This window comes from Lissotriton vulgaris, chromosome 12, assembly GCF_964263255.1.
Source record: "Lissotriton vulgaris chromosome 12, aLisVul1.2, whole genome shotgun sequence".
Classification (NCBI taxonomy): Eukaryota; Metazoa; Chordata; class Amphibia; order Caudata; family Salamandridae; genus Lissotriton; species Lissotriton vulgaris.
In genome coordinates, this window is record NC_141700.1 from 802197770 (window position 1) to 802222442 (window position 24673).

General features: G+C 47.0%; 1 protein-coding gene across 6 annotated transcripts in view; it reads left to right on the forward strand.

Annotated features, from left to right (window-relative positions):
* Window positions 1-24673, forward strand: part of MINK1 (misshapen like kinase 1) — a 675548-nt gene that overhangs the window by 221530 nt on the left and 429345 nt on the right. For all 6 annotated transcript variants that reach the window (XM_086946234.1, XM_086946236.1, XM_086946233.1 and 3 more), the window contains exon 4: window positions 14311-14436. In XM_086946234.1, the coding sequence (XP_086802360.1) occupies window positions 14311-14436 (126 nt within the window). The remainder of the gene's footprint in view (window positions 1-14310; window positions 14437-24673) is intronic.

Here is a 24673-nt window from a genome sequence, read left to right on the forward strand (position 1 = left end):
TCAATCTCTGACTCTGAGCTGAAGTGACCCGTGGAAGGCATCCGTAGCAACCTGATATCCATCATTTCAATCTCTGACTCTGAGCTGAAGTGATCCGTGGAAGGCATCCGTAGTCACGTTAGATCCATCATTTCAATCTCTGACTCTGAGCTGAAGTGATCGTGGAAGGCATCCGTAGCAGCCTGAGATCCATCATTTCAATCTCTGACTCTGAGCTGAAGTGATCCATGGAAGGCATCCGTAGCAGCCTGAGATCCATCATTTCAATCTCTGACTCTGAGCTGAAGTGACCCGTGGAAGGCATCCGTAGCAGCCTGAGATCCATCATTTCAATCTCTGACTCTGAGCTGAAGTGATCCATGGAAGGCATCCGTAGCTGCGTGAGATCCATCATTTCAATCTCTGACTCTGAGCTGAAGTGACCCGTGGGAGGCATCTGTAGCAGCCTGAGATCCATCATTTCAATCTCTGACTCTGAGCTGAAGTGATCTGTGGAAGGCATCCGTAGTCACGTGAGATCCATCATTTCAATCTCTGACTCTGAGCTGAAGTGACCCGTGGAAGGCATCCGTAGTCACGTGAGATCCATCATTTCAATCTCTGACTCTGAGCTGAAGTGACCCGTGGAAGGCATCCGTAGCAGCCTGAGATCCATCATTTCAATCTCTGACTCTGAGCTGAAGTGACCCGTGGAAGGCATCCGTAGCAACCTGAGATCCATCATTTCAATCTCTGACTCTGAGCTGAAGTGATCCGTGGAAGGCATCCGTAGTCACGTTAGATCCATCATTTCAATCTCTGACTCGGAGCTGAAGTGACCCGTGGAAGGCATCCGTAGCAACCTGAGATCCATCATTTCAATCTCTGACTCTGAGCTGAAGTGATCCGTGGAAAGCATCCGTTGCAGCCTGAGATCCATCATTTCAATCTCTGACTCTGAGCTGAAGTGGCCCGTGGAAAGCATCCGTAGCAGCCTGAGATTCTTCATTTCAATCTCTGACTCTGAGCTGAAGTGATCTGTGGAAGGCATCCGTAGCTGCGTGAGATCCATCATTTCAATCTCTGACTCTGAGCTGAAGTGATCAGTGGAAGACATCCGTAGCAGCCTGAGATCCATCATTTCAATCTCTGACTCTGAGCTGAAGTGACCCGTGGAAAGCATCCGTAGCAGCCTGAGATTCTTCATTTCAATCTCTGACTCTGAGCTGAAGTGGCCCGTGGAAAGCATCCGTAGCAGCCTGAGATCCATCATTTCAATCTCTGACTCTGAGCTGAAGTGACCCGTGGAAGGCATCCGTAGCAGCCTGAGATCCATCATTTCAATCTCTGACTCTGAGCTGAAGTGACCCGTGGAAGGCATCCGTAGTCACGTGAGATCCATCATTTCAATCTCTGACTCTGAGCTGAAGTGACCCGTGGAAGGCATCCGTAGCAGCCTGAGATCCATCATTTCAATCTCTGACTCTGAGCTGAAGTGATCGTGGAAGGCATCCGTAGCTGCGTGAGATCCATCATTTCAATCTCTGACTCTGAGCTGAAGTGATTCGTGGAAAGCATCCGTAGCAGCCTGAGATCCATCATTTCAATCTCTGACTCTGAGCTGAAGTGATCCGTGGAAGGCATCCGTAGTCACGTGAGATCCATCATTTCAATCTCTGACTCTGAGCTGAAGTGATCCGTGGAAGGCATCCGTAGTCACGTGAGATCCATCATTTCAATCTCTGACTCTGAGCTGAAGTGACCTGTGGAAGGCATCCGTAGCAGCCTGAGATCCATCATTTCAATCTCTGACTCTGAGCTGAAGTGATCCGTGGAAGGCATCCGTAGCAGCCTGAGATCCATCATTTCAATCTCTGACTCTGAGCTGAAGTGACCCGTGGAAGGCATCTGTAGCAGCCTGAGATCCATCATTTCAATCTCTGACTCTGAGCTGAAGTGATCTGTGGAAGGCATCCGTGGCAGCCTGAGATCCATCATTTCAATCTCTGACTCTGAGCTGAAGTGATCTGTGGAAGGCATCCGTGGCAGCCTGAGATCCATCATTTCAATCTCTGACTCTGAGCTGAAGTGATCCGTGGAAGGCATCCGTAGTCACGTGAGATCCATCATTTCAATCTCTGACTCTGAGCTGAAGTGACCTGTGGAAGGCATCCGTAGTCACGTGAGATCCATCATTTCAATCTCTGACTCTGAGCTGAAGTGATCCGTGGAAGACATCCGTAGTCACCTGAGATCCATCATTTCAATCTCTGACTCTGAGCTGAAGTGATCCGTGGAAGGCATCCGTAGTCACGTGAGATCCATCATTTCAATCTCTGAGTCTGAGCTGAAGTGATCCGTGGAAGGCATCCGTAGTCACGTTAGATCCATCATTTCAATCTCTGACTCTGAGCTGAAGTGACCCGTGGAAGGCATCCGTAGCAACCTGAGATCCATCATTTCAATCTCGGACTCTGAGCTGAAGTGATCCGTGGAAGGCATCCGTAGTCACGTTAGATCCATCATTTCAATCTCTGACTCTGAGCTGAAGTGACCCGTGGAAGGCATCCGTAGCAGCCTGAGATCCATCATTTCAATCTCTGACTCTGAGCTGAAGTGATCGTGGAAGGCATCCGTAGCAGCCTGAGATCCATCATTTCAATCTCTGACTCTGAGCTGAAGTGATCCATGGAAGGCATCCGTAGCAGCCTGAGATCCATCATTTCAATCTCTGACTCTGAGCTGAAGTGACCCGTGGAAGGCATCCGTAGCAGCCTGAGATCCATCATTTCAATCTCTGACTCTGAGCTGAAGTGATCCATGGAAGGCATCCGTAGCTGAGTGAGATCAATCATTTCAATCTCTGACTCTGAGCTGAAGTGACCCGTGGAAGGCATCCGTAGCAACCTGAGATCCATCATTTCAATCTCTGACTCTGAGCTGAAGTGATCCGTGGAAGGCATCCGTAGTCACGTTAGATCCATCATTTCAATCTCTGACTCGGAGCTGAAGTGACCCGTGGAAGGCATCCGTAGCAACCTGAGATCCATCATTTCAATCTCTGACTCTGAGCTGAAGTGATCCGTGGAAAGCATCCGTTGCAGCCTGAGATCCATCATTTCAATCTCTGACTCTGAGCTGAAGTGGCCCGTGGAAAGCATCCGTAGCAGCCTGAGATTCTTCATTTCAATCTCTGACTCTGAGCTGAAGTGATCTGTGGAAGGCATCCGTAGCTGCGTGAGATCCATCATTTCAATCTCTGACTCTGAGCTGAAGTGATCAGTGGAAGGCATCCGTAGCAGCCTGAGATCCATCATTTCAATCTCTGACTCTGAGCTGAAGTGACCCGTGGAAAGCATCCGTAGCAGCCTGAGATTCTTCATTTCAATCTCTGACTCTGAGCTGAAGTGGCCCGTGGAAAGCATCCGTAGCAGCCTGAGATCCATCATTTCAATCTCTGACTCTGAGCTGAAGTGACCCGTGGAAGGCATCCGTAGCAGCCTGAGATCCATCATTTCAATCTCTGACTCTGAGCTGAAGTGACCCGTGGAAGGCATCCGTAGTCACGTGAGATCCATCATTTCAATCTCTGACTCTGAGCTGAAGTGACCCGTGGAAGGCATCCGTAGCAGCCTGAGATCCATCATTTCAATCTCTGACTCTGAGCTGAAGTGATCGTGGAAGGCATCCGTAGCTGCGTGAGATCCATCATTTCAATCTCTGACTCTGAGCTGAAGTGATCCGTGGAAAGCATCCGTAGCAGCCTGAGATCCATCATTTCAATCTCTGACTCTGAGCTGAAGTGATCCGTGGAAGGCATCCGTAGTCACGTGAGATCCATCATTTCAATCTCTGACTCTGAGCTGAAGTGATCCGTGGAAGGCATCCGTAGTCACGTGAGATCCATCATTTCAATCTCTGACTCTGAGCTGAAGTGACCTGTGGAAGGCATCCGTAGCAGCCTGAGATCCATCATTTCAATCTCTGACTCTGAGCTGAAGTGATCCGTGGAAGGCATCCGTAGCAGCCTGAGATCCATCATTTCAATCTCTGACTCTGAGCTGAAGTGATCGTGGAAGGCATCCGTAGCAGCCTGAGATCCATCATTTCAATCTCTGACTCTGAGCTGAAGTGATCGTGGAAGGCATCTGTAGCAGCCTGAGATCCATCATTTCAATCTCTGACTCTGAGCTGAAGTGATCCATGGAAGGCATCCGTAGCTGCGTGAGATCCATCATTTCTGACTCTGAGCTGAAGTGACCCGTGGAAGGCATCTGTAGCAGCCTGAGATCCATCATTTCAATCTCTGACTCTGAGCTGAAGTGATCTGTGGAAGGCATCCGTGGCAGCCTGAGATCCATCATTTCAATCTCTGACTCTGAGCTGAAGTGATCCATGGAAGGCATCCGTAGCTGCGTGAGATCCATCATTTCAATCTCTGACTCTGAGCTGAAGTGATCCGTGGAAGGCATCCGTAGCAGCCTGAGATCCATCATTTCAATCTCTGACTCTGAGCTGAAGTGATCCGTGGAAGGCATCCGTAGCTGCGTGAGATCCATCATTTCAATCTCTGACTCTGAGCTGAAGTGACCTGTGGAAGGCATCCGTAGTCACGTGAGATCCATCATTTCAATCTCTGACTCTGAGCTGAAGTGATCCGTGGAAGGCATCCGTAGCAGCCTGAGATCCATCATTTCAATCTCTGACTCTGAGCTGAAGTGATCCGTGGAAGGCATCCGTAGTCACGTTAGATCCATCATTTCAATCTCTGACTCTGAGCTGAAGTGATCCGTGGAAGGCATCCGTAGTCACGTGCGATCCATCATTTCAATCTCTGACTCTGAGCTGAAGTGATCGTGGAAGGCATCCGTAGCTGCGTGAGATCCATCATTTCAATCTCTGACTCTGAGCTGAAGTGACCCGTGGAAGGCATCCATAGCAGCCTGAGATCCATCATTTCAATCTCTGACTCTGAGCTGAAGTGATCCGTGGAAGGCATCCGTAGTCGCGTGAGATCCATCATTTCAATCTCTGACTCTGAGCTGAAGTGACCCGTGGAAGGCATCCGTAGCAACCTGAGATCCATCATTTCAATCTCTGACTCTGAGCTGAAGTGACCCGTGGGAAGCATCCGTAGCAGCCTGAGATCCATCATTTCAATCTCTGACTCTGAGCTGAAGTGACCCGTGGAAGGCATCCGTAGCAACCTGAGATCCATCATTTCAATCTCTGACTCTGAGCTGAAGTGACCCGTGGAAGGCATCCGTAGCAGCCTGAGATCCATCATTTCAATCTCTGACTCTGAGCTGAAGTGATCCGTGGAAGGCATCCGTAGCAGCCTGAGATCCATCATTTCAATCTCTGACTCTGAGCTGAAGTGATCCGTGGAAGGCATCCGTAGTCACGTGAGATCCATCATTTCAATCTCTGACTCTGAGCTGAAGTGATCCGTGGAAGGCATCCGTAGTCACGTGAGATCCATCATTTCAATCTCTGAGTCTGAGCTGAAGTGATCCGTGGAAGGCATCCGTAGTCACGTTAGATCCATCATTTCAATCTCTGACTCTGAGCTGAAGTGACCCGTGGAAGGCATCCGTAGCAACCTGATATCCATCATTTCAATCTCTGACTCTGAGCTGAAGTGATCCGTGGAAGGCATCCGTAGTCACGTTAGATCCATCATTTCAATCTCTGACTCTGAGCTGAAGTGACCCGTGGAAGGCATCCGTAGCAGCCTGAGATCCATCATTTCAATCTCTGACTCTGAGCTGAAGTGATCGTGGAAGGCATCCGTAGCAGCCTGAGATCCATCATTTCAATCTCTGACTCTGAGCTGAAGTGATCCATGGAAGGCATCCGTAGCAGCCTGAGATCCATCATTTCAATCTCTGACTCTGAGCTGAAGTGACCCGTGGAAGGCATCCGTAGCAGCCTGAGATCCATCATTTCAATCTCTGACTCTGAGCTGAAGTGATCCATGGAAGGCATCCGTAGCTGCGTGAGATCCATCATTTCAATCTCTGACTCTGAGCTGAAGTGACCCGTGGGAGGCATCTGTAGCAGCCTGAGATCCATCATTTCAATCTCTGACTCTGAGCTGAAGTGATCTGTGGAAGGCATCCGTAGTCACGTGAGATCCATCATTTCAATCTCTGACTCTGAGCTGAAGTGACCCGTGGAAGGCATCCGTAGTCACGTGAGATCCATCATTTCAATCTCTGACTCTGAGCTGAAGTGACCCGTGGAAGGCATCCGTAGCAGCCTGAGATCCATCATTTCAATCTCTGACTCTGAGCTGAAGTGACCCGTGGAAGGCATCCGTAGCAACCTGAGATCCATCATTTCAATCTCTGACTCTGAGCTGAAGTGATCCGTGGAAGGCATCCGTAGTCACGTTAGATCCATCATTTCAATCTCTGACTCGGAGCTGAAGTGACCCGTGGAAGGCATCCGTAGCAACCTGAGATCCATCATTTCAATCTCTGACTCTGAGCTGAAGTGATCCGTGGAAAGCATCCGTTGCAGCCTGAGATCCATCATTTCAATCTCTGACTCTGAGCTGAAGTGGCCCGTGGAAAGCATCCGTAGCAGCCTGAGATTCTTCATTTCAATCTCTGACTCTGAGCTGAACTGATCTGTGGAAGACATCCGTAGCTGCGTGAGATCCATCATTTCAATCTCTGACTCTGAGCTGAAGTGATCAGTGGAAGGCATCCGTAGCAGCCTGAGATCCATCATTTCAATCTCTGACTCTGAGCTGAAGTGACCCGTGGAAAGCATCCGTAGCAGCCTGAGATTCTTCATTTCAATCTCTGACTCTGAGCTGAAGTGGCCCGTGGAAAGCATCCGTAGCAGCCTGAGATCCATCATTTCAATCTCTGACTCTGAGCTGAAGTGACCCGTGGAAGGCATCCGTAGCAGCCTGAGATCCATCATTTCAATCTCTGACTCTGAGCTGAAGTGACCCGTGGAAGGCATCCGTAGTCACGTGAGATCCATCATTTCAATCTCTGACTCTGAGCTGAAGTGACCCGTGGAAGGCATCCGTAGCAGCCTGAGATCCATCATTTCAATCTCTGACTCTGAGCTGAAGTGATCGTGGAAGGCATCCGTAGCTGCGTGAGATCCATCATTTCAATCTCTGACTCTGAGCTGAAGTGACCCGTGGAAAGCATCCGTAGCAGCCTGAGCTCCATCATTTCAATCTCTGACTCTGAGCTGAAGTGATCCGTGGAAGGTATCCTTCGCAGCATGAGATCCATCATTTGGAAAGAAAGACACTAGAGCCTCATATCTCCACCAGGGGCAAATCCTAAAAGGTTTTAGATGTCAGATTAGCGAAGGGTGCACTGCCATAAGTAGACGCACAACATAAATAACGCGCTGTGTATAGATGGTGCAACTGGGTGAGTGGAAAACCCTTGGAACCACTCTGCAGTTAGTAAATAAATCTACCAACTAAATGAATAAAGGAAGTACCCTATGCACACACAAGAAATTAATAATACGTTGTGTAACAATCAGTATACATTATACAAAGAAACAAAGCAACAGAATATTTAGGGATCTCCTGTGGGAGAGTGATCCAATGAAATCCTTTATTGCGTAAGACAGCCAGCCGACACATGTTTTATCGCTTATGCGAATCCTCAGGGCTAAACGTGGCTGTGTCAAACAAGGAGGTCACTCTGCCGGTGATACTTCCGACCCAGCAGGGCCTGTGATCTTGGTTGTGTGTATCAGGGAAATGGAGTCCACACCCTGTGTCAAGGAGTGGGTGTTCCCTATGAAGAATCCCAGTAGTATGCGTTAGCGACGTGCTGAAGAACTGTGAAAATCGTGCGATTCTACAGATAATGTAAAGACGTATTGTGCCCGGGAGTCATGTGCGAACTCGATGTAAAGGGCCAATTGTCTCCGAAAAAATCTGATGAAAGTGAGTGCAGTGAAGCCGCGTACTCCCGGGTCGCCATACAGGAACACGGCGTTCATCAGATTTTTTGGGACATTATGAACAAGGGCTAACTGAAAACCTAGCCCACCCTTTTTGTGGAATATAAGCTCCATAATTTCCAATTTTTTAAATACGTCCAGCTGCACCATGCGTGGTAAGCAGAAGGACGGATGGGGTAGATCTGCAGGACTTTGTGCCACTTGAGGGGAGACTGTTGCAAGAAGAATTAACAACCAGAGCAATATCCTCACATAGAAGACACTTAATAACAATATGCCCGACAAACTGGGTAAGGTTCGGGAAAAGTGGGAGACTGAGATGGGTTCCATGGATAGTGTAGATTGGGAGGCGGCCCTGATGCACTCAAGGGTAGTAGCCATCAAGGCCCGTTTGTGTCTCATCCAATTTAAGGTTTAACATAGAACAAACTAAGACAGGGAGTGACTACACACAATGGGGTGGGCCGATAACATGGTCTGCTTTCGTTGTAGGACTGCTTTGGGGGATTTTCTACATACACTGTGGGGATGTCTGGTCATACAAATATATTGGCACGCAATACTTGCAGAACTAAGTAAGGTAAAGGGGGATACATATCCCGGCGATCCCCAGGTTCGTACTCCTAGGCATCCCAAGCGAAGTAGGTTCGGCTAGACCTCAGCTACTCTTCAGTGCACTTGGCCTAGTTGTGGCAAAACCAGATGTGGGCAGGCATTGGGGAGCGGCAGAAGCCCTCACTCACCAGGAATGGAGACGGGGAATGGACTTGTATATGGCCACGAAAGAGTCACAAATAAAAGTAGGGGGTGCCCACATACATTTTGGGAGGTGTGGGGTAGATGGTTGCGCTGTTGTGGCCTCGATTCCTTGGTTAACACCTCCTGACGGGGGAAAATAGGAGAAATCGCACATCCCTGTGCATGCCACCAAAGCGAGTGGAACGCAATAATAGAAGAAGTGAATATGTATTGTTGTGTCGTAGGGCGGGAGTTCTGCATTACTTGGCCATGCTCCTGTCTTCGAGTGATCTCATTGAAGCTGCTATTTGTGTGATTCTTATGCCTGTCCTGTATGCGACTGTTATTATGGTTCTGATGCATGTATTCTCACTTTGCATATTAAAAACAAATAAAGATATTCCCAAAAAAAGGGGAAGAAGTCTTTTCTAGTTGGACCCTCATGGCTGTTGACTAGCAGTGGACGAGGCGCTTCTTGAAAAGACGTGCTTTCCACCCCTTTCTGAGCGGGAGAAGTGATTGAGAAGCTGCTATTTCACTGCCTTGAGTAGACTTGCTGCCTCAGTTTGTCTTTCTGTGTTTCTTGATTTCCCATCTGGCGGTATCCTAGCTCTGTGTATCCAGCTCTGTGTATCCCAGCTCTGTGTATCCCAGCTCTGTGTATCCCAGCTCTGTGTATCCCAGCTCTGTGTATCCCAGCTCTGTGTATCCCAGCTCTGTGTATCCCAGCTCTGTGTATCCCAGCTCTGTGTATCCCAGCTCTGTGTATCCCAGCTCTGTGTATCTCAGCTCCGTGAATCCTTGCTCTGTGAATCCTTGCTCTGTGAATCCTAGCTCTGTGAATCCTAGCTCTGTGAATCCCTGCTCTGTGAATCCCTGCTCTGTGAATCCCTGCTCTGTGAATCCCTGCTCTGTGAATCCCTGCTCTGTGAATCCCTGCTCTGTGAATCCCTGCTCTGTGAATCCTTGCTCTGTGAATCCTTGCTCTGTGAATCCTTGCTCTGTGAATCCTTGCTCTGTGAATCCCCGCTCTGTGAATCCCCGCTCTGTGAATCCTAGCTCTGTGTATCCCAGCTCTGTGAATCCTAGCTCTGTGAATCCTAGCTCTGTGAATCCTAGCTCTGTGAATCCTAGCTCTGTGAATCCTGGCTCTGTGAATCCTAGCTCTGTGAATCCTAGCTCTGTGAATCCTAGCTCTGTGAATCCTGGCACTGTGAATCCTAGCTCTGTGAATCCCCGCTCTGTGAATCCCCGCTCTGTGAATCCCCGCTCTGTGAATCCCCGCTCTGTGAATCCCCGCTCTGTGAATCCCCGCTCTGTGAATCCCAGCTCTGTGAATCCCAGCTCTGTGAATCCCAGCTCTGTGAATCCCAGCTCTGTGAATCCCAGCTCTGTGAATCCCAGCTCTGTGAATCCCAGCTCTGTGAATCCCAGCTCTGTGAATCCCAGCTCTGTGAATCCCAGCTCTGTGAATCCCAGCTCTGTGTATCCTATCTCCGTGAATCCTAGCTCCGGCGAGTCCCAGCTCCGGCGAGTCCCAGCTCTGGCGAGTCCCAGCTCTGGCGAGTCCCAGCTCTGGCGAGTCCCAGCTCTGGCGAGTCCCAGCTCTGGCGAGTCCCAGCTCTGGGTATTGTGCTTCCTTAGATGAGGAGTGGAGTCTGGTTTGTGTTATGTACGTCATCTGAATATGTTGGATCTGCTTTTTGGCTGGTAGAGAGAACCAGTTAAATTTTTTCAGAGTTGGACTCATGTGGTTGTATTTCTTTAGGCCATAGAGTTGGGCTTCTTCACGCAGGGCACCCTTCATAGGCTCAAGGTTGGTATCTGCTAGTGGACAGGGTGTTCCAGGGGTGTACAATGAAGGAAAAATCATAGTCTATATCTTGGTGTTTTCTTTTGGGTGTGAGTAGGGGGTGAATTCTTCCATCTTCCTCTGGATCAGCCAGTTCTGTAAGTGTGGTTCTTTGGAGCAACTGGCAGTGAGAATGAAATTAGGTGCCTGGGACTGTGCAAGGGGATGTTTGTTGCCAGCTTTTCAATTCCTGTAGCATTTCTAACAGAATAATTTGAGTGAGGAAAAAGAGTGGGTAGCAAAGCAGAGGAAGGATACTAGACCTTAGAGTCCAAGCATTGAAACCCCCATGCTGCGGATTTCATGTCATTCCTTCTAGGACCCCAGCAGGCCTCTGTCATGTAGTAAGTCAAACGATGCCCGAGGATCTGTCTGCATCAGGCAGTCTGGCAAGAGTGCAGAGTTTGGGCGAGAGGATGAAGGAATGTGTCTTCTCTAAGGGACATCCTCTTTTCTCAAAAACACGGTATGAGAGAAGACCTCAGAGATTTGCTTTTTATTATGGTATGCTAAACAGAGAGGGCACTTTACAGGCTGCTAATAACTGGCAGCTGTTACCTCCCTGAGCTAGAAAAGAAAGCTGTGGGAAATATTCTAAACAGTTGGGAATCTTGGCATCCAATGCAGTGGCAGAGTGCACATCGCTATGTCCAACAGTGATGCCCCCATTGCTATGTCCAACAGTGGTGTCTCCAATGCTATGTACAACATTGATGTCTCCAATGCTATGTCCACATCAGTGGTGTCCCCATTGCTATGTCCAACAGTGGTGTCTCCAATGCTATGTACAACATTGATGTCTCCAATGCTATGTCCACATCAGTGGTGTCTCCAATGCTATGTCCAACAGTGGTGTCCCCATCGTTATGTCCAACAGTGGTGTCCCCATCTTTATGTCCAACAGTGGTGTCCTTATTGTTAAGCCCAACAGTGGTGTCCCTATTGCTATGTCCAACAGTGGTGTCCCTATTGCTATGTCCAACAGTGGTGTTTCCATCGCTATGTCCAACAATGGTGTCTCCATCGCTATGTCCAACCATGGTGTCCCCATCTGCTATGTCCATCAGTGGTGTCCCCATCTGCTATGTCCATCAGTGGTGTCCCCATCACTATGATCAACAGTGGTGTTCCCATTGTGATGTTCAACAGTGGTCTTCCCAATGTTATGTTCAACAGTGGTGTCCCCATTGTTATGTCCAACAGTGGTGTCCCCATCGCTATGTCCAACATTGTTATCCCCATCGCTGTGTCCAACATTGTTGTCCCCATCACTGTGTTCAACAGTGGTGCCCCCATTGTTATGTCCAACAGTGGTGTCCCCATCGCTATGTCCAACAGATGGTGTCCCCATCGCTATGTCCAACAATGATGTCCCCATCGCTGTGTTCAACAGTGGTGTCCCTATTGCTATGCCCAACAGTGGTGTCCCTATTGCTATGCCCAACAGTGGTGTCCCTATTGCTATGTCCAACAGTGGTGTCCCTATTTCTATGTCCAACCGTGGTGTCCCCATCGCTATGTCCAACATTGTTATCCCCATCGCTATGTCTAACATTGTTATTGCTATGTCCAACATTGTTGCCCCCATTGCTATGTCCAACATTGTTGTCCTCATCGCTATGTCCAACAATGATGTCCCCATCGCTGTGTTCAACAGTGGTGTCACCAATGTTATGTCCAACAGTGATGTCCCTATTGCTATGTCCAACATTGTTATCCCCATCGCTATGTCCAACATTGTTATCCCCTTTGCTATGTCCAACATTGTTATCCCCATCGCTATGTCCAACATTGTTATCCCCATCGCTATGTCCAACATTGTTATCCCCATCGCTATGTCCAACATTGTTATCCCCATCGCTATGTCCAACATTGTTATCCCCATCGCTATGTCCAACATTGTTGTCCCCATCGCTATGTCCAACATTGTTGTCCCCATCGCTGTGTCCAACATTGTTGTCCCCATCGCTGTGTTCAACAGTGGTGTCCCCATTGTTATGTCCAACAGTGGTGTCCCCATTGTTATGTCCAACAGTGGTGTCCCCATTGTTATGTCCAACAGTGCTGCCCCCATTGTTATGTCCTACAGTGGTGTCCCCATCGCTATGTCCAACATTGTTGTCCCCATCGCTATGTCCAACAATGATGTTCCCATCGCTGTGTTCGACAGTGGTGTCCCCATCGCTATGTCCAACATTGTTGTCCCCATCGCTATGTCCAACAATGATGTTCCCATCGCTGTGTTCAACAGTGGTGCCCCCATTGTTATGTTCAACAGTGGTGCCCCCATTATGTCCAACAGTGGTGTCCCCATTATTATGTCCAACATTGTTGTCCCCATCGCTGTGTCCAACATTGTTGTCCCCATCGCTGTGTTCAACAGTGGTGTCCCCATCGCTGTGTTCAACAGTGGTGTCCCCATTGTTATGTCCAACAGTGGTGTCCCCATTGTTATGTCCAACAGTGGTGTCCCCATTGTTATGTCCAACAGTGCTGCCCCCATTGTTATGTCCTACAGTGGTGTCCCCATCGCTATGTCCAACATTGTTGTCCCCATCGCTATGTCCAACATTGTTATCCCCATCGCTATGTCCAACATTGTTATCCCCATCGCTATGTCCAACATTGTTGTCCCCATCGCTATGTCCAACAATGATGTTCCCATCGCTGTGTTCGACAGTGGTGTCCCCATCGCTATGTCCAACATTGTTGTCCCCATCGCTATGTCCAACAATGATGTCCCCATCGCTGTGTTCAACAGTGGTGTCCCCATTGTTATATCCAACAGATAGTGTCCCCATCACTATGTCCAACAGATGGTGTCCCCATCACTATGTCGTCCCCATCACTATGTCCAACAGTGGTGTCCCTATTGCTATGCCCAACAGTATCTCCCAATTGCTGTTTCCAACAGTGGTGCCCCCATCGTAATGTCCAACAGTGGTGTCCTCATCGCTATGTCCAACGGTGGTGTCCCCATCGCTATGTTCAACAGTGGTGTTCCCATTGTTATTCTCAACAGTGGTGTTCCCATTGTTATGTCCAACAGTGGTGTCCTCATCGCTATGTCCAACACTGGTGTCCCCATCCTGGCGTGGATTACATCCACTCCTGGGCATCTGCTCAGATTGATCACGGTACATGCAGTACGTATGCATAAGCTTGGGAGTTCCTCATCACTAGGATGCACGGTGGACAGGTTGATGCAGCTCCCAATCGTCTTAGTGGTGTTCTGAAGTGTTTTGGGCGGGAGAGTCAGCGTGAACATCTTTCTGCAGAACCTCCTCGTCTAAGGGCCCTGTGTAGCTTCCAGTTCTCCCCTTCATCTGCGGCTCATGTACATTACTTCAAGCCAGCTGAATCTGAGTGCAGTGTGGAGTTGAGATGAGGCATGCAGGGTGAGTGTGTCCAGGTTTGAGTCAGAGGGATGTGCCATGGAGGACCGGTCTCACATTTGATCCATCTCCTGCCCTATGAGTACCAGAGTTACTTGAACCACTCTGAACCCGCCCACCCCTCATCTAATCCAGTATTTGAAAGTAGGAAGATATAGGCGACAAGAGAGGAAATCGACGTGTTCCTGACACCCCAGTCAAAATAATTGTGGCCTCTCCCATATCCCAAATGCAAGCTTAACAATAAGTCTGGAAATGTCCCCGGAAGCAGAAGTACCAAAACCACTCAAAACTTATATGAACATTGTGATATTTAACATTGTTTGCTGTATGTGCTCAAGAAAATATAATTGACAAATAATAAATCATGCATCTTCTTACTTTTATCAAAAGGATGAAGAAGAGGAAATTAAACAAGAAATTAACATGCTGAAGAAGTACTCGCACCACAGGAATATTGCCACGTACTATGGAGCCTTTATCAAGAAGAGCCCTCCCGGTAACGACGACCAGCTCTGGGTGAGTAGGAGCACCAATGCGCAGAAGCACCTCTCCTCTTTGGCCAAGAGCATCCATTCTGCGGCCAGAATAATGTATAGCATGATTCCAACTCATCTGCCTTGTCCTAGTCACATCAGGTAGGGTAGCTCTCTGTTGCACAGAGGCCTCAGGAGAGATGACCTGCCCTGGGTGTTCAAAGCAGACCCCCAGCTTCCTCTCATACCTAGGTGCACAGTGCGATCGCCTACTGTGTCCAAACTCCAGAGTACCCCACCACATTTCAGGTCTTTCAAATAACTGGGTCCCTTAGGACTCTTGTCCGAGCTAGTCACACTCTGACTGACTTGAAAGGAGCCCTGAAAGTTGACATCACCTTGAATGCTCTCTCACTTATACTCAAAACTGCTGATACTTCCAAAAGCGACCTGTAGCTATGTCACCTTTCTAAATATCTTATAGATTGTACTTTGATTGTTCATGTAGTGGAACTTGCCCTCATACCTCAACCTCATGTACATATGGTTTTCTGAGTTATCCCACGGTCTTTTACATCTGTGCCATCTTGATCCTGCATTCAGCACTTCTATTCCAAGAGATTCAAACATCATGAAACACAAATTATGACGTTAGAAGGTTGTTGGGGAAAATGATCTTTGGTGGCAGCCCTGGCGCATTGTCCATCGTCCAAGCAGATTCTTTAGAGCCGTTTGCCCTGACATGCTCATAGATTTACCACACACGTCCAGTCAAAGTCCAGCTGCATTTCAGACACCGGGCCCGCCACCTTTCAGTCATGGCTTGGATGGAGGTCAACGTGCCAAGTCCTCAACATCTCCTTTCGCCCTTCTGTGTAAGTCATTGAGATGTGGGCCTGCCAATACTTGCAGGGAAACTTGTAGTGCTTTAATGATTGATACCGTCTATCAGTTTATCTTCTTGGAGTCTGTGGTGAATCCATCTCAGAGGTAAATCTGTGCTTGATGTACATGGCCTTGTTCCATTATGTGGTGGGCACCACTGGGCTAGGTCCCCTGTGACTGTTCCATCAGGAAGCCTGGTATTGCCTGTTAATGTTCCTATGGTGAGAGCCATCTGTATTCCACTGATAAAGTTGGAGTCCAGGCCTCATTGCGGGCATGCAAAGACTGCTGGTGTTTCCTAACTGATGAAAGACAAGCCCTGGTGATGGCACTTGCGGTGATCTAGCGGGCACCCTGTGCCTTCGTCTCTGCTTAGGAATGAGAGGTGGGCATGGATCTCAGAGTCCAAAGCATGGTGCATCATCCTTTCAAGATTAAGACTTCACTCTCGCAATCCTCTATGGTCACCCTTGGTGTTCCTCAGGGATCTGCCCTCTCACCCATTCTTTTCAAACTCCTAATGGAGCCTTTTGCGAATGCACTGAGGTCTGTGAACATTCTGTATCATTTGTACGTGGATGACACCCAACTGTATCTGAATATCACCTCGCCAGAAGATTTCATTGCCCTCAACACTATTCTACTAAACACGCAAAGCTGGCTCACTAACAACCACCTCATACTGAATACCAAAACAAAACGGAATTCATTCTCATCTCGCCACCGAGCCACACACCAAAGCTAGACTTATGGTTAAAACACCTAACCTCCTTTGACTGTGGCCCCCTCATCATCTGCAAAATCCTTAGGAATCACCATAGACAAACGTCTGAATATGCAGTCGCACATCTCTATTGCCACCAAGGGAGCTAATCACAAGTTGAGTATATTAAGGAAACTCAAACCCTTCCTCCCTCAGGCAGATCTAAAAATGGCCGTACAAGCCCTAGTGCTACCAAGACTAGAATACGGAAGCACCACCCTCTGTGGTCTTCCTAAATACAAGCTGGCTCTGCTAAGAGCAGCATTGAATGCTGCGGCTAGACTGGCATCAGGAACCAAAAGAAATTACCACATCTCACCAACCCTGAAAGCACTGAATTGGTTGCCTTACAAGGTAAGAATACACTTTAAAGTGGCCTGCATGACACAAAAAGCAATTCACAGCAATACACCCAGTTACCTGGCTCTAAAGCTGGAAAGGTCTGGAGGCTGCAGACGACTTCGAAGTGCGAGCACTTTCCTTCTGAAACCTCAATCCTTCCATAAGAAGAGAACAGGCTGCAGAGCTTTCTCCGGGATTGCACCAAGGATCTGGAACTCCTTACCTCCAGTAGTTCGTCGAATCACTTCCCCTACCGCCTTCAAAAAAGAAGTAAAAATACTACTAATGAACAAATTCATGCCATAAGTTTGATTTCTAGGATGTCACCAAGTGATCTTTATGATCGGAATACTTTTGCCTATCTCGGGTGGAATGGTAGAGTCCATTTTATGTATGACGAATATCACTACCCTTACTGTTCAATAACCGTATGTAGTCTAAAGCTTTGCTGGTGGTGGGACTCTCTTGGTTTTATCTATACACTTCTTATCCATTGGGATTCGATCGTGGTTATAATATGTATGTTTGCTATTACAGTCACCTAATGTTCTTTAACTGTATACTGTACTACGTCCTGCAGTTTCACGGTCCTCTATGTTTGTTAGTCATATATCTTTTATTCCTTTTGTACGAATTGACACTTTTGAATGTATGTGTACCACCTCAACCATTTATGTTCTTATACTGTAAAGCGCTCTGATACCCCCGCGGGTCATGTTCGCGCTATATAATACTTGATAAATAAATAAAATCCTCCTTTCACCTCTCAAGTGGGGCAGATTTGTGGATGTGCACGTGCGCCCCTTCCACATATATGTGAGCCTTATGTTGCTGTTACTGGCTTATCTCATGTGCTCCATGTAAATCTAGCATGCGCGTACAGGGTCATCAGCTGACACAGCAGCAGAGAGACGGAGTTCTGACACAAGGCTTGGAACCTGTGCAGTGCGTTGTGAAGTGGTAGGTGGCTGCTGAAATGTTACCATGGAGTCTGCAGCAGCAACTGCGGAGTGAGGAACCATGGCAACCCCACACTGCTTGGTACATGTGATGCTGATCCCCTCTAGCACAGGCACTGAGAGGAGGGGGCATTCCATTACATAGGACTGGATGTTCATTGGCAAAAGAAACCTGATCTGAAATTAAATGCCATTCACATTCTAGTGGGTATTCAGTGGCATAAACACAATAGGATATTTAGCTGCAAAGGTAATCGAATGTGCATTCAAGGGCATAAGCAATCTGATTAGTATTCAGAGTTAGGAGCAGTCTAATGGGCGTTTAGTGCAGAAGCAAACTTATGGGTATTCAGTGGCATGCATGGTCTAGAGGGTATTCAGTGGCATGCATGGTCTAGAGGGTATTCAGTGGCATGCATGGTCTAGAGGGTATTCAGTGGCATGCAAGATCTAGTGGGTATTCAGTGGCATGCAAGATCTAGTGGGTATTCATTGGCATGCAAGATCTAGTGGGTATTCAGTGGCATGCATTATCTAGAGGATATTCAGTGGCATGCAAGAATTAGAGGGTACTCGGTGGCATGCAAGGCCTAGTGGGTATTCAGTGGCTTGCTGGATCTTGAGGGTATTCAGTGGCATGCAAGATCTAGTGGGTATTCAGTGGCATGCAAGATCTAGAGGGTATTCAGTGGGATGCAAGATCTAGTGGGTAGTCAGTGGCATGCAAGATCTAGAGGGTATTCAGTGGGATGCAAGATCTAGTGGGTAGTCAGTGGCATGCAAGATCTAGTGGGTATTCAGTGGGATGCAAGATCTAGTGGGTATTCAGTGGCATGCAAGATCTAGTGGGTATTCAGTGGCATGCATTATCTAGAGGATATTCAGTGGCATGCAAGAATTAGAGGGTACTCGGTGGCATGCAAGACCTAGTGGGTATTCAGTGGCTTGCTGGATCTTGAGGGTACTCAGTGGCATGCAAGATCTAGTGGGTATTCAGTGGCATGCAAGATCTAGAGGGTATTCAGTGGCATGCAAGATCTAGTGGGTATTCTGTGGCATGCAAGATCTAGTGGGTATTCAGTGGCATGCAAGATCTAAAGGGTATTCAGTGGGATGCAAGATCTAGTGGGTATTCAGTGGCATGCTGGATCTAAAGGGTATTCAGTGGCATGCACGATCTAGAGTGTATTCAGTGGCCTGCAGGAATTAGAGGGTATTCAGTGACATGCAAGGTCTAGAAAGTATTCAGTGGGATACAGGAATTAGAGGGTATTCAGTGGCATGCAGGATCTAGTGGGTTTTCAGTGGCATGCAAGATCTAGAGGGTATTCAGTGGCATGCAAGATCTAGAGGGTATTCAGTGACATGCAAGATCTAGAGGGTATTCAGTGGCATGCAAGATCTAGAGGGTATTCAGTGGCATGCAAGAATTAGAGGGTACTCGGTGGCATGCAAGGCCTAGTGGGTATTCAGTGGCATGCACAATGTAGAGAGTATTCAGTGGCATGGAAGAATTAGAGGGTATTCAGTGGCATGCACGATCTAGAGGGTACTCAGTGGCATGCAAGATCTAGAGGGTATTCAGTGGCATGCCAGATCTAGAGGGTATTCAGTGGCATGCAAGATGTTTAAAGAATCTAACGCCATACAGTAGCACAATCAATTCAGTGTTCAGTGGCACTGACAATCTAATGAGTGTTCAGTGGCACTTACAATCTAATGAGTGTTCAGTTGCACTGACAATCTAATGAATGTTCAGTGGCACTGACAGTCTAATGAGTGTTCAGTGGCACGGACAATCTAATGAGTGTTCAGTGGCACAGACAATCTAATGAATGTTCAGTGGCACTGACAATCTAATGAATGTTCAGTGGCACTGACAATCAAATGAGTGTTCAGTGGCACTGACAATCTAATGAGTGTTCAGTGGCATGGACAATCGAATGAGTGTTCAGTGGCACTGACAATCTAATGAGTGTTCAGTGGCACTGGCCGTCTAATGAGTGTTCAGTGGCACTGACCGTCTAATGAGTGTTCAGTGGCACCGACAATCTAATGAGTGTTCAGTGGCACTGACAGTCTAATGAGTGTTCAGTGGCATGGACAATCTAATGAGTGTTCAGTGGCACTGACAATCTAATGAATGTTCAGTGGCACTGACAGTCTAATGAGTGTTCAGTGGCACAGATAATCTAATGAGTGTTCAGTGGCACTGACAACCTAAAGAGTGTTCAGTGGCACTGACATTCAAATGAGTGTTCAGTGGCACTGACAATCAAATGAGTGTTCAGTGGCACTGACAATCAAATGAGTGTTCAGTGGCACTGACAATCTAATGAATGTTCAGTGGCACTGACAATCCAATGAATGTTCAGTGGCACTGACAGTCTAATGAGTGTTCAGTGGCACGGACAATCTAATGAGTGTTCAGTGGCACGGACAATCTAATGAATGTTCAGTGGCACTGACAGTCTAATGAGTGTTCAGTGTCACGGACAATCTAATGAGTGTTCAGTGGCACTGACAATCTAATGAGTGTTCAGTGGCACTGACAGTCTAATGAGTGTTCAGTGGCATGGACAATCTAATGAGTGTTCAGTGGCACTGACAGTCTGAGTGTTCAGTGGCACGGACAATCTAATGAGTATTTAGTGGCACTGACAGTCTAATGAGTGTTCAGTGGCACAGACAATCTAATGAGTGTTCAGTGGCACTGACAATCTAATGAATGTTCAGTGGCACTGACAACCTAAAGAGTGTTCAGTGGCACTGACAATCAAATGAGTGTTCAGTGGCACTGACAATCAAATGAGTGTTCAGTGGCACTGACAATCAAATGAGTGTTCAGTGGCACTGACAATCAAGTGAGTGTTCAGTGGCACTGACAATCTAATGAATGTTCAGTGGCACGGACAGTCTAATGAGTGTTCTGTGGCACTGACAATCCAATGAGTGTTCAGTGGCACTGACAATCCAATGAGTGTTCAGTGGCACTGACAATCCAATGAGTGTTCAGTGGCACTGACAATCCAATGAGTGTTCAGTGGCACTGACAGTCTAATGAGTGTTCAGTGGCACTGACAATCTAATGAATGTTCAGTGGCACTGACAATCCAATGAATGTTCAGTGGCACTGACAGTCTAATGAATGTTCAGTGGCACTGACAACCTAAAGAGTGTTCAGTGGCACTGACAATCAAATGAGTGTTCAGTGGCACTGACAATCCAATGAGTGTTCAGTGGCACTGACAATCAAATGAGTGTTCAGTGGCACTGACAATCAAATGAGTGTTCAGTGGCACTGACAATCCAATGAGTGTTCAGTGGCACTGACAATCAAGTGAGTGCTAAGTGGCACTGACAGTCTAATGAGTGTTCAGTGGCACGGACAATCTAATGAATGTTCAGTGGCACTGACAGTCTAATGAGTGTTCAGTGTCACGGACAATCTAATGAGTGTTCAGTGGCACTGACAATCTAATGAGTGTTCAGTGGCACTGACAGTCTAATGAGTGTTCAGTGGCATGGACAATCTAATGAGTGTTCAGTGGCACTGAAAATCTAATGAGTGTTCAGTGGCACTGACAGTCTAATGAGTGTTCAGTGGCACAGACAATCTAATGAGTGTTCAGTGGCACTGACAGTCTAATGAGTGTTCAGTGGCATGGACAATCTAATGAGTGTTCAGTGGCACTGACAATCTAATGAGTGTTCAGTGGCACTGACAATCTAATGAGTATTCAGTGGAACTGACAATCTAAAGAGTGTTCAGGGGCACTGACAATATGAGTGTTCAGGGGCACTGACGATCAAATGAGTGTTCAGTGGCACAGACAATCTAATGAATGTTCAGTGGCACAGACAATCTAATGAATGTTCAGTGGCACGGACAATCTAATGAGTGTTCAGTGGCACAGACAATCTAATGAATGTTCAGTGGTACTGACAGTCTAATGAGTGTTCAGTGGCACTGACAGTCTAATGAGTGTTCAGTGGCACGGACAATCTAATGAATGTTCAGTGGCACTGACAGTCTAATGAGTGTTCAGTGTCACGGACAATCTAATGAGTGTTCAGTGGCACTGACAATCTAATGAGTGTTCAGTGGCACTGACAGTCTAATGAGTGTTCAGTGGCATGGACAATCTAATGAGTGTTCAGTGGCACGGACAATCTAATGAATGTTCAGTGGCACTGACAATCTAATGAATGTTCAGTGGCACTGACAATCTAATGAGTGTTCAGTGGCACTGACAATCTAATGAATGTTCAGTGGCACTGACAATCCAATGAATGTTCAGTGGCACTGACAATCCAATGAAAGTTCAGTGGCACTGACAACCTAAAGAGTGTTCAGTGGCACTGACAACCTAAAGAGTGTTCAGTGGCACTGACAACCTTAAGAGTGTTCAGTGGCACTGACAGTCTAATGAGTGTTCAGTGGCACTGACAATCAAATGAGTGTTCAGTGGCACTGACAATCTAATGAGTGTTCAGTGGCACTGACAATCTAATGAATGTTCAGGGGCTCTGACAATGTACAGAGTGTTCAGTGGCACTGACAATCAAGTGAGTGCTAAGTGGCACTGACAATCAAATGAGTGTTCAGTGGCACAGACAATCTAATGAGTATTCAGTGGAACTGACAATCTAAAGAGTGTTCAGGGGCACTGACAATATAATGAGTGTTCAGTGGCACTGACAATCAAATGAGTGTTCAGTGGCACAGACAATCTAATGAATGTTCAGTGGCACAGACAATCTAATGAATGTTCAGTGGCACGGACAATCTAATGAGTGTTCAGTGGCACGGACAATCTAATGAGTGTTCAGTGGCACTGACAATCAAATGAGTGTTCAGTGGCACTGACAATCAAATGAGTGTTCAGTGGCACTGACAATCTAATGAATGTTCAGTGGCACTGACAATCCAATGAATGTTCAGTGGCACTGACAGTCTAATGAGTGTTCAGTGGCACGGACAATCTAATGAGTGTTCAGTGGCACGGATAATCTAATGAATGTTCAGTGGCACTGACAGTCTAATGAGTGTTCAGTGTCACGGACAATCTAATGAGTGTTCAGTGGCACTGACAATCTAATGAATGTTCAGTGGCACTGACAGTCTAATGAGTGTTCAGTGGCACTGACAGTCTAATGAGTGTTCAGTGGCACGGACAATCTAATGAGTGTTCAGTGGCACTGACAGTCTAATGAGTGTTCAGTGGCACTGACAGTCTAATGAGTGTTCAGTGGCATGGACAATCTAATGAGTGTTCAGTGGCACTGACAACCTAAAGAGTGTTCAGTGGCACTGACAATCAAATGAGTGTTCAGTGGCACTGACAATCAAATGAGTGTTCAGTGGCACTGACAATCAAATGAGTGTTCAGTGGCACTGACAATCAAGTGAGTGTTCAGTGGCACTGACAATCTAATGAATGTTCAGTGGCACGGACAGTCTAATGAGTGTTCTGTGGCACTGACAATCCAATGAGTGTTCAGTGGCACTGACAATCCAATGAGTGTTCAGTGGCACTGACAATCCAATGAGTGTTCAGTGGCACTGACAATCCAATGAGTGTTCAGTGGCACTGACAGTCTAATGAGTGTTCAGTGGCTCTGACAATCTAATGAATGTTCAGTGGCACTGACAATCCAATGAATGTTCAGTGGCACTGACAGTCTAATGAATGTTCAGTGGCACTGACAGTCTGAGTGTTCAGTGGCACTGACAATCTAATGAATGTTCAGTGGCACTGACAGTCTAATGAGTGTTCAGTGGCACAGACAATCTAATGAGTGTTCAGTGGCACTGACAACCTAAAGAGTTTTCAGTGGCACTGACAATCAAATGAGTGTTCAGTGGCACTGACAATCAAGTGAGTGTTCAGTGGCACTGACAATCTAATGAATGTTCAGTGGCACTGACAGTCTAATGAGTGTTCAGTGGCACTGACAATCCAATGAGTGTTCAGTGGCACTGACAATCAAGTGAGTGCTAAGTGGCACTGACAGTCTAATGAGTGTTCAGTGGCACGGACAATCTAATGAATGTTCAGTGGCACTGACAGTCTAATGAGTGTTCAGTGTCACGGACAATCTAATGAGTGTTCAGTGGCACTGACAATCTAATGAGTGTTCAGTGGCACTGACAGTCTAATGAGTGTTCAGTGGCATGGACAATCTAATGAGTGTTCAGTGGCGCTGACAGTCTAATGAGTGTTCAGTGGCATGGACAATCTAATGAGTGTTCAGTGGCACTGACAATCTAATGAGTGTTCAGTGGCACTGACAGTCTAATGAGTGTTCAGTGGCACAGACAATCTAATGAGTATTTAGTGGCACTGACAGTCTGAGTGTTCAGTGGCACAGACAATCTAATGAGTATTCAGTGGAACTGACAATCTAAAGAGTGTTCAGGGGCACTGACAATATAATGAGTGTTCAGGGGCACTGACAACCTAAAGAGTGTTCAGTGGCACTGACAGTCTAATGAGTGTTCAATGGCACTGACAATCAAATGAGTGTTCAGTGGCACTGACAATCTAATGAGTGTTCAGTGGCACTGACAATCTAATGAATGTTCAGGGGCACTGACAATGTAAAGAGTGTTCAGTGGCACTGACAATCAAGTGAGTGCTAAGTGGCACTGACAATCAAATGAGTGTTCAGTGGCACAGACAATCTAATGAGTATTCAGTGGAACTGACAATCTAAAGAGTGTTCAGGGGCACTGACAATATAATGAGTGTTCAGGGGCACTGACAATCAAATGAGTGTTCAGTGGCACAGACAATCTAATGAATGTTCAGTGGCACAGACAATCTAATGAATGTTCAGTGGCACGGACAATCTAATGAGTGTTCAGTGGCACGGACAATCTAATGAATGTTCAGTGGCACTGACAGTCTAATGAGTGTTCAGTGGCACTGACAGTCTAATGAGTGTTCAGTGGCACGGACATTCTAATGAGTGTTCAGTGGCACTGACAGTCTAATGAGTGTTCAGTGGCATGGACAATCTAATGAGTGTTCAGTGGCACGGACAATCTAATGAATGTTCAGTGGCACTGACAATCTAATGAATGTTCAGTGGCACTGACAATCTAATGAATGTTCAGTGGCACTGACAATCCAATGAATGTTCAGTGGCACTGACAACCTAAAGAGTGTTCAGTGGCACTGACAACCTAAAGAGTGTTCAGTGGCACTGACAACCTAAAGAGTGTTCAGTGGCACTGACAGTCTAATGAGTGTTCAGTGGCACTGACAATCAAATGAGTGTTCAGTGGCACTGACAATCTAATGAGTGTTCAGTGGCACTGACAA